Consider the following 11,159-nt stretch of genomic DNA (forward strand, 5'->3'; position numbering starts at 1 on the left):
CATTTATTCTGCTGCTGGTTAATTTAAGTTTGCTGATGTTCTGTAGAAAGATATGCGACACCATGCAGAATGAATGGTGCCCAAAGACTCCCCGTCGTTATTATATTGTCGTCTCATAAAAATGGTCACAGTGGACATTATGACAGCAAAATTAATCTTACGCTGAACGTGTGAATGGTTGTGCAAAATGAATTACTGCACTTTTTGTGAGCGTGTGCCTCGCGAGGAATTACTGTATGATAATATCGCCACTAAAGTGTTATTTTATCTGACTCTTGGACAGTAATAAATTCAGAAACACACACACACCCGAACTCAGCTTCTCTACCTTTGATGGGTTTTTTTAATCCTCATTCTCCCATCAGTCTCAGTCCTATAACAGATGTGGTTTCAGTTTTAAGGAGTGTAATGCATACAAAAATGGCTGACTGAAAAAATATGTATGTGCACAGCAAAGGTCTGTCATACCATCCTGGGTGTACCACACCCTTGTGCCCTGTGCTGTCTCCTTCATGCCTGACCAGGATAAGTGACTCTGTGCATTCTGTAGTGCCCTGTGCTGTCTCCTTCATGCCTGACCAGGATAAGTGACTCTGTGCATTCTGTAGTGCCCTGTGCTGTCTCCTTCATGCCTGACCAGGATAAGTGACTCTGTGCATTCTGTAGTGCCCTGTGCTGTCTCCTTCATGCCTGACCAGGATAAGTGACTCTGTGCATTCTGTAGTGCCCTGTGCTGTCTCCTTCATGCCTGACCAGGATAAGTGACTCTGTGCATTCTGTAGTGCCCTGTGCTGTCTCCTTCATGCCTGACCAGGATAAGTGACTCTGTGCATTCTGTAGTGCCCTGTGCTGTCTCCTTCATGCCTGACCAGGATAAGTGACTCTGTGCATTCTGTAGTGCCCTTTGCAACTTCAAATCCTCCCTCGTTCATAAGTTCTTCATTACGACTTCCATCATATTTCATTACCCAGCCTTAAACAATTTTCTAGAGCAACTCTGAAGAAGTCTGCGTAAACAGTGTGGCGTGTTTGAGAGGAGACGCTTTATACGTGTACGGTATTACGGCATGTTCACGTGCCACTGATGATTGTCGATCCTTATTGATGATGTCACGTGAGAATGGATATCAGCGAACCTGTTGTGATTATTTCGTTTAAACACGTCTTTGTGTTCGTATGGAGATAACTGCTTGTTTATCTGGATATGAGCGAAAAGAGAACACCTGTAACGGTATCATTTATTGCCGGGTTATTTATTTAACTTCCACTGAGTAGCGGAAGGACAGGATCCCGAGACATTAAGCATCATTCCCCGTAACGGGGAGCCGCTGTCATTTTGGGGGAGACTCCCGGACACGTGGGAAGTTGCTTGATGTTACTTAATTTTGATCGTTTCCAAAACCGAAGTGGGTGCCCGGGTGGCCTTATCTTCACAGCACACACGTTTCAGCGCAGGTACCTGAATTGACTTCTTCCTTTTCTCCTTATGCTGTCTGCTGAGTCTTGAGACGGGATTTTACAGGGGTTCTTGCTAAAGTTCTTACATAACGAAAGGCATAAAGTCTGCTTATAAATAATATGTACATTAACTGTTTTATTAATCAGATTTAAACCTTTCCCTTGGGCGAAAGGGACATTAATGAACATTGTTAAAGACGTATAGTGTTCAGTGTCTTTAAGTATCATGTATGCCTAAGCTGCCAGTTCATAAGGCCGGTTGAGGCGCGGTTCTTGTCGCCCTGCCCACGGCCGGTGTTATGCCGAAAAAGGCATCCCTGCCGTAGAATGCATGCCGGTGTTCTGACGAGTTGAGCTTTTAGGGGGTTTTTGGGGGTTAGGGTTTTAGGGGCTTTTTGAGGGTTAGGGTTTTAGGAGTGTTTTGGGGGTTATGGTTAGGGTTTTACGGGTTTTTTGGGGGTGAGGGTAAAGGTTAGGGTTAGGGCTATCGATTAGCACTACGGTAGCCTAACTCGACAAAGTAGCTCAACTCGTTTCAGATCAGCGACCAATCGATCATTTAGAGACAGACATGCATTCTGCGGCAGGGATGCCTTTTTCGGCATAACAACTGTTTGCTGAGGAAGCCAACGGGATTTAGGCCTATGTGCTCTTTACATTACTATCCTCCGAGCTTGTCATCTGAAAGAAGTAACTGAAATTAATCATCACCGTGATTGTCATTACAAGCTCATGTTCACAAATTAATTGCCTAGAAATAACTTGCTTGCTTATCCTTCATAAGCGTTTTTTCAACAACAACAACAACAACAACAACAACAACAATAATAATATAGGCCTGGGTACTTCAATCTTGGGTTGATACTAATGTTTCCCCGTGGATTTCAGATGAAAATGGTTTAAAATCTGTACAGACATTACAAAAAGCATTTTTATTTAAACGGTTGATGCGTATTGATTTATTTGTGGCCGTTGTGTGTTCGGTACAACTTAAACATGAATTGCATTTTTAAATAAAATGTTCAGGAACGTCATACACAAAGTGTGTAAGAACACCCACGTTATTTAACATGCCATGTTGCCATGACATCTGAAATGCATGCAGGACATGCGAGAACTGACTAGCTAATGGTTGGCTTTCTTAAATATAGGAGGAGTTAAAGATGAGTTTGTGGTCCGTAAACAGCAACCGTCCCTTCAGTTTGCTGGATGTTTTCTTAGGATATGTTTTCTACAGTTATAATTTCAGACTGCATTAGATGACGTTCGAATTAAACTCAAATCAGCATAAAGCCGTCAGAAAGCAATTCTGAATACGCTTATATTTGAATATACGAACGAACGTACAGGGTAAAGAACAGCATCACAGGAAAGCACTTCCCCGAAGAAATGCGTGTCGAGTCTCCTGAGATTATTAACGCATAATACCGGGTACTCGCTCGCGCCATCTGACCTGAGTCCATAGCAGAAACAAGCGCCCAGTGCATCGTTCGCTGAACAAGTTTGTTGCGTCTTAGAGTCGGACATTCATCGCAAATCTAAGGTAAGCGAGATTTATCAAATAGATCACCAACATTAGATTGTGTCATATGTATATATAGCTATTATATATAAAATATACTATAACAACCAACTTCAATATTAGTGCAGTCGAAAGCATTGTGATCTCCAGTTTTGAGTTTTCTTCTTCATAAAAGGTATGATTTTCTAAGCAAAAGTGGATTGTTAAGTATTTTGTTGTTGTTTTACAGCGTAACGTAGAAGTAGCTATAATTTACCCAGTGTCATGAACAACTGGGGGAAAATCGCGCTGATGAATCAGAGAGAACAGGACACGAACACCACATCGCAACTCACGTTCCTTATGAAACACCTGGAGCACAGCGCTGTTCCCGTGTACAGCTTGGAAAATGTCACCTACAACTTCTCCATAGGTGACCAGAACTCCACTACGTGCGCCCAGATCATGATTCCTCACGAATTGTTTTTCGCCCTGGGTCTGATAAGCTTGATAGAAAATATTTTCGTAATACTAGCCATCATCAAGAACAGAAATTTGCATTCCCCTATGTACTACTTTATTTGCTGCCTTGCTGTGTCCGACATGCTGGTCAGCGTTAGCAATGTAGTAGAAACAATGTTTATGCTGGTCACTGAGTACGGACTCTTGATTGTCACACCAAGCATGATGGAACACTTGGATAACGTCATTGACATCATGATCTGCAGTTCAGTGGTGTCCTCCTTGTCCTTTCTGAGCACTATAGCAGCTGACCGCTACATCACAATTTTTTACGCGCTGCGCTACCACAGCATCATGACCAGTCAGCGCGCTGTAGCCGTCATTGTCATCATCTGGACGGCGAGCACCGTGTCCAGCATCCTGTTCATTTCATACCACAACGACAACGCCGTCATTGTGTGCCTTGTCACTTTCTTCTGCATTACGCTGATCTTCAATGCCGCCCTGTACCTGCATATGTTCATCACGGCGCACTTGCACTCCCGCCGTATAATCGCCTTCCACAAGAGTCGCCGCCAGGCCACCAGTATGAAAGGCGCCATCACCCTGACCATCCTTCTGGGCGTGTTTATTATATGCTGGGGTCCGTTCTTCCTGCACCTCATTCTCATTCTTACGTGCCGAAGCTGTACCTGTTTTTTCAGCTACTTCAACCTCTATCTGATCCTCATCATTTGCAATTCACTCATAGATCCACTCATTTACGCGTACCGGAGCCAGGAGCTGCGCAAAACCCTGAAGGAACTGGTGATATGTTCTTGGTGTTTCACTATTTGAGGCGAAACAAACCGAAGTAAGACAGAAATGTGCCTCAATATCGTGCCCACAAAATGACCCGATTTGCACGGAAATTGGCTATACGCCAGGGAGGAAAAGACAGAAACAAACCACGCCATTCTTAAAGCGAATGTCAGTTTTGAATAATGTTCTTTTTTGCCACAAACGTACGTGGTAATATCGTAGCCGAAAACTTTAAACGCTATTTTTTTTCGTGGAGGATATTTCGATTATTTATGAATTCATATAGTTTGTAGAGTTTATGGTATTACAGGACATATGAAGTTTAAGAAAGGCGCTTAAAGATTCCTAGATATTTCCTTTTCCTCGTTAAAAGATATCGCCCGAATAGTGTTAGCATATTGAAAGACTAAATTGTTTTAGATAATCTGAACGGAAATACTGGCTCTAAATGTGAACTGGAGGTGGTTTTATAAAAACCGAAAACCTTTTAATTTCCTTTTTTTCCTGAATGTTGGGTGGCTTTAAGTGATTAATTATCCCATTGCAAAAAAAAAAACAAAAACACCTTTTTATTTATGGATTTCATATAGAGGATAAAAACGAATTTGGTTGCCCAAACTGTGTCAAATAATATGTGAAGGTTCCTGTGGTCTATTAATCACGACATTACATCTTATCTTCTCAGGTTCTCAAATGCTTTGCTGTCATCGCCTTATACTACTTTCGTTTTTCATACATGCAAGATGTTATTATGTGTAGCAGGACGCAAATATATTTTTCGTTTGTTTGTTTTCTTGTACAAAAGTAAACATTTTCTTAGATATAAAGTAACAAAATGATTGCGTGGCTAGTTAATTAAGTGTAATTTCTATTTGGTCTGTTTTTAATTTGGGGTTTAATTTTTGCTCTTCGTGTTTAACTGGTTCCATTAAAATGAAATTCTTAGTGAATGTGCTCTACCCACGCTATTAAAGTAAAAAAAAAAAAAAACTATGAAAAAGCATTGTTAACGTTTATTCAAAACATGAATATTTTAAAGTGGAATAATTATGGGATTATTAATTGTGCATATTGATTTGCATAATCATTCAGAACTTGCTGAGAGTCTTGGGCGAGTATCACGTTATAATTAATGATTACGCAGGTTTATAGAGCGCGGAATAACTGCAGAATTCGTATCTGCAATTCACAGTGCAAAGTGAATTCAAATGAATTTCAAGTGAATTATTAGTATATTCGTATTTGCCCCTGGTTGAACACTGACTTTCGGTCTATGCTTCCATTGACTAGTTACTGGTTGGATAAGGATATATAATGTGCACATGTTATAGTTTCTAGAATTTATAAATAATCTTTGGGGACCTACATTGTCAAACAGCCTTTGGTGGGTGGAGATGTGAAACAATGAACACACTGTTTTTTTTTTTTAACATCCTGTCAGGTATTACTGGGTGTTACTGGGTATTACAAGATTTATGATGGTGAGATGATTAAATTTGGCGAAACTCATCATAGGGGGCAAATAGTGGACAGAACTGGACATTGCAGTGCTGCCTTTGGTAATAGCGGCTTGGTTCCAGGAACTACTTCAGGATAGATGAGGGTATGACAGTCATTATGGGAATCTTAGGGTGAATCAGGCAAATCCCTTTAAGCTAATGAAGAAAAGCCTGCCTCCTAAGAATATCACCATGGATCAGGAGACACAATTTTCAAAATTACTGAAAATTGCCCAAACACATTAAGGTGGACACAACGTACTGTCTGTTTTCCTCATCCCCTGTCTGTCATTTCCTTTACAACATGAGTGTACATGTTTTTTAAAAGTTCTTTTTAATGGCTTTTAATTTGTCACAATGCCTGGTCTTCCACGTTCCTTCAATGAGCGTATAATCTGTCCCAGTTTACTCATTGTAGGGATACTGCAGGCTCTTAGAAATCCTTCACTGAAATGGTGATCATCACATCCTGACAGCCGTTTGCAGGAGGCCAGCTATAACAAAGACCCCATTGAACAACCAACCATGGAAGGGTTAACAAAACAGCCCTAAACTGCTGGAGGACCAGTCACGTTGGCTGAGGGACCTTCATTAAGTCATTGACTGTTATTTAAATACCCAATATTTATGTGACAGTTTCTCTTTTTATCACCCAAGGGTTATGCATTTATAGAAAGATCAAAAATGTTTGTGCCCTGCTCTCCAAAAACAGAATTCTCTGTACACAATCGTGTCTTTTGGTGTTGGACTAAAATTAGATTCTCATGTCAGATACTTTAGGCATCAGTCTTCTGCTTGTAAGCCGATGCATAATTGTGTTTGAGAACTGGAGTATGCAAAGGCTGCCATGTGACTTGCTATGATCCTTATGGTGTTGGTGCCTTCTAGAAACATGAAAATTTATTTCAGAATATTTTAATGGCAGGAATTTTATAACTTTATATCTTATATCATAATCTATGATATACTTACGGAACGTTTGGGAATTGATTGCATGAACAATGTTATTGTTATAAAACTACACTCTCAGCAAAAAGAGTCAAAATTTGTACCTTTGCTTGTCACTGGGGCTGTACCCTCAAGGTTCTGCTATTTGTACCCCAGGTGAAGGTAATTGTACCTTTTCAGGTACAGAAATTGACTCTGAGGAACATTTCTGTACCACTGATGGTACATTAATGCTAATTGTACCTTTGGGATGTTCCTCAGAGTCCATTTCTGTACCATAAAAGGTGCCATTACAAGGGTACAGCCCCAGTGACAAGAAACTTTTTTCCGAGAGTGTAGAAGGAACACGTGGTGGCCTCATATCTCCAGGTCTGGTTAGGTGTGTTGAAATGTCTTATAGGTGTATAGGTGTGCGCTCTGCCATCCTCTCCAGGGGTTCCCCTGCCTCGTCCCCTGTGTTTCCTGGGCTTGCTCCAAGTTCACCATAACCCAGTACTGAACAAACTGTTATAATATGTATAACATATATATATAACATGTAACAAAACCACAAACAACTATCACCCAACCCCACCATCACCACAGTGTCCTGGGATGAGAAGCACTACCCCCCCCCCCCTTTATGAGGCCCCCATATCTTTCCGCAGGTCAAGCTGAGATATTTTAGAAGATCCCAGGCCTGAGGAATGTAACAGAACAACAGGGCCCTTTGATATAAACAAACAGTTTTTGTTTGAAGTCCAAACATGCATTAAATAGGAATTTCTCTTACTTCAGCCGAGGCAGACGGAAGCACATGCCTGTGATTAACTAATATACCCAGCTGCTGCAGAAAGCATAGCAATTTGCCAGCAGTTTGGGTTTTTGCAGTAAAAGTAATGGACCACCTCAGTAGAAGGGTGAGGATGAGACAACATCCACTGAGGGTCATGATCTGGTTCACCAGTGAATGTAGACAGTCAGAAAAAAGTACCAATATGTAACTTTGACGGTAAAATTACTTGTCTCTGGGGCTCAACCCTCAAGGGTCTGCCAGTTCTACCCTAGCTGTAGGTAGATGTATCTTTTAAGGTACAGAAATGGACTCTGGGAACATTTTTGTACCGTTGGCGGAACATTACTGTTGTTTGTATCCTGGAGAACAAACTGTATCAGGGCTGCAGGGCTGTAGCCTTTATTCTGACAGAGTATGGTGTCAGATCTTGGGGTTACTGTAGTTGGCCCGTTCTGATAGCCCTTTAATACAGCACCCCAAAAAAGTTCTTCGGGGTGTTTCTTATATGTTATTTATGTTGTGATTCTGGGTCTTCCCTGTCGTGAAGCGGAGGCTACATGAGGGACATTGCGGTAAGTCTGTCCCAGAGGTGTCGTTAGGTCCGATGACTCGAGTCTAAAGCTCCATATATTTTAAGCCCCAAATGCCAAAAGTCAAGCTCCAGATAAATTTGACTAAATTTGACCCTGATTTTTTCAATACCTAGAAACGCTCCTGGTCTGTACCCCACTGTTCCAGCAACTGAGCGTCCTGCGCAAACCCCCCCCCCGTTCTGCATCTTGCCCCCAGCTCCCCCCTGCAGACTGCCATGCTTTATGAAAGGCACCTGAATTTCCATCTGTTCAAATGTATACATTGAAATGGAAAACACATGAAGACCTTTATTCACTTTTCATCGTGACACACATAACCTCAACGAATACAAAATGTTTCTTCTCAAGGCTAGTGTACTGCAGTACTTTACTGTCCGCGAGGTCTAGTACTTAGTGACACACACACAGTGTTCCACCTGTCTTGTGCTCTGTTACTGCATTAAGTAAACTGTACAGAAACCTCTGTCTGGTCAATATATGGTGTCAATGGATATTCTAGTTGTCCAATCTGTTATTACTGATGGACCACTGACTGGGGCTCCGTGGAATGACGTGACCTTCTACTGCTGACTTTTCCGTACTGATTGAGAAGGCTCTGAAACACAAGAAAATCAGTATTTTCTTACAGCCTAATTCAGAATAAGTGCCGCAATGTAACAAGATGGATTCCAGTATGTGTGATGATGCAGTGATGCATGCAAGTAACCAGGGAGCCACAGGTGAGGGTATCTTGTGTGGACAGACAGCACCTCTTTCATTAAGGATTACTGTGGCCTGTGATCTGATGCAAGGGAAGGAAACCTACTATTAAGGTAGCTATTTTAGTTTGGAGAGCCAATTGGTCTACAGGAAGGTAGGGGCAATGTGAAAATGACTAGTTGTCCTGCCCATTCCTGCTTCTTTTTAATCCGTATTACCATAAATTCGTTTAATTATCAAGTATGGCTTATACAAGAATATTGGCCGAAATGTAATCAGACACATTACTGTCTCCATGGTGATATTTTTACACAGGTCCATTTGTAGAGATGGAGTGCAGTCATTAATGGACCCCAGAAGAAGGCTTCACTGGGTAATATGCTGTAATTATCCATAGCTGTAAGGTGTTGCACAAAGCACTTATTTGGATTGCTGGTGAATCACTGGGTAGCACTGTTGCCTCATACTGCCTTTTAATCTGTTCAGCTCCAACCTTCACTGTATGTGTGGATTTTATATATGTGTTGTGTAAGTTTCCTTACACAGTCCTAAGGCATGCACTTAGGATAATTGACCTCTCAAAATTTTCCTGCAAATGGCAAATTACAAGCATGTAACTGTCAAGGAGTCAACGAGGCATAAGTGCAGCTAGACTGAGCTTCTAAAGAATACCTAGTAATAGGTGTAAGTAGTATCAGAGCAAGAGCTATATAATGCATTTCAAGCATTGCAAAAAACCGAATGGGATCATTTGCTCAACGGACAGCAGCATGAGTATTCAGGGATCATAAGATACCAGCAAGAGAAACGTGGGGTGTCGGCTAGCAGAGGTGTTCCTGGAACAGATGGGTTTTGAGGTGTTTCCTGAAGCCTGAGAGGGAGTCTAATTACCGGATGCAGTTTGGGAGCTCATTCCACCATCAGGGATTTGGTGTGCCTTCAGAGAGCCACCACAAGGGGAAGTCATTACCTGGAATCAAATGTTCAAATTACCTTTAAAATGCAAATGGGAACTATATACCAGTATCCAGGAGTGAGAAAAAATAAAACAGCACGATGCGACTCAATCCCCCACGTGGTAAATGGAAAACATTCGTAGGCTCCAGTGAACCGCTAGGGGTCGCTGCTTTCCATAAAACACTAAAATAACTTTTTGGTCCTGTCGAAACTATCAGGGGCTGCTAACCTTCGAGGCTCTGATTAGGCGGGGTCACTTCCTGTCCGCCCCCAGGCGGAGCCATCATCCGTCCACGGCTCTGATGTGATCCAGAGGATCGCCACCTGCTCGGGGCTGTCCAGCAATCTTGAGGCAAGACAAGAAAAGAGCAGCTCGAGCGCGAGAAAGAGTGAATGCTAAACTTCAGTGAGAAAGCCAACTCCATCATCATCGTCTTTATCATCATTAAAACAGAGTCTAAAAGGTGTGCTCAGGAAACTGGCAGGCATAATAGACTAACTGAAACCAGCGTTCTTATTTTCGTTAAACCATAAAACGTAACTGCTAATGGAACACGTAGCAAGAGTTTAAATAAGTTTAAGTATCTCACCGGTACTATTCCTTCCTTTTGTATGGTCATTTTATATAAGCGCATTTCAAGGGAATAAACAATAAAGAAATAAAAACTAAACACATTAATTACAGGGGATTTGGAATTGATGAAATCGTAGTTTGCATATGTTCATAGTACATAAACTCCTCCCTTTCTGAAATGTCTGTCCCTATAACCTGCTCCTTAACACCACGGAAATAAAGTTTGAAAGTTTATTATCACTATTAATATTTTATTATGATTACTCCCTGGAGTTTACTTTTTATGATGCTGACGCTGTTACTACCATCCTGAACACAAGGGTGAGGGACAGAGGGGGCGTCTTTGATGCTTCTGAAAGAAGGGAAATATTCGGACCTAACGTCAGCCCCTGCTTTGTTCTTAGGCCGACTTTCAGTCCCTTAGCAATTAATGCTTAATTCTTTATTGACTTTATTGGCAGCTTCCGTAGCGGCAAATTAAGAATTCATAAAGCAGCGCTTTTCTGTTTGTATGTTTCACCTACAACTCGTTTTTTCTAATTTTACGGTTATTTCAATGGGGTTATGCAACTCCAAGCTTTTTATAATATTTCTTTCTGTAACGGGGCAAACTAGGTAAATAACATGCAGTTAGGTTAATTTCAGTAGCCCGATTGTTTGATTATGTCTAAGTGCGTGTGTGTGTGTGTGTGTGTGTGTGTGTGTGTGTGTGTGTGTGTGTGTGTGTGTGTGTGTTTGTAAAGCAGTGGACTGGCCTTCAAGGTGTACTTTATGCCTTGTACTATTTATTATAGGCTCCAGCCCCACGCGACCAGGATTTACAGTCGGAAGATGGATGGATCTGAACTACTTCAGAGATATAGGATATGCAGCAAAAAATGTGCATCGTAAA

The 11,159-nt window shown here is 41.5% G+C and overlaps 1 protein-coding gene and 1 long non-coding RNA gene across 2 annotated transcripts; both read left to right on the forward strand.

The window, feature by feature from the left end:
* Window positions 1-1,032: 1,032 nt before the first annotated feature.
* Window positions 1,033-10,274, forward strand: LOC111832713 (uncharacterized). Its single transcript, XR_002835575.2, has 3 exons — window positions 1,033-1,455; window positions 9,052-9,109; window positions 9,968-10,274. It is a non-coding gene; the product is annotated as an uncharacterized lncRNA (long non-coding RNA).
* Window positions 2,676-5,178, forward strand: mc1r (melanocortin 1 receptor). The gene is made up of 2 exons (XM_023790369.2): window positions 2,676-3,001; window positions 3,210-5,178. The coding sequence occupies exon 2, from the start codon at window positions 3,245-3,247 to the stop codon at window positions 4,256-4,258; it is 1,014 nt and encodes a 337-aa protein (XP_023646137.2). The 5' UTR covers window positions 2,676-3,001; window positions 3,210-3,244; the 3' UTR covers window positions 4,259-5,178.
* Window positions 10,275-11,159: the final 885 nt, after the last annotated feature.

This window comes from Paramormyrops kingsleyae, chromosome 11 (assembly GCF_048594095.1).
Source record: "Paramormyrops kingsleyae isolate MSU_618 chromosome 11, PKINGS_0.4, whole genome shotgun sequence".
Classification (NCBI taxonomy): domain Eukaryota; kingdom Metazoa; phylum Chordata; class Actinopteri; order Osteoglossiformes; family Mormyridae; genus Paramormyrops; species Paramormyrops kingsleyae.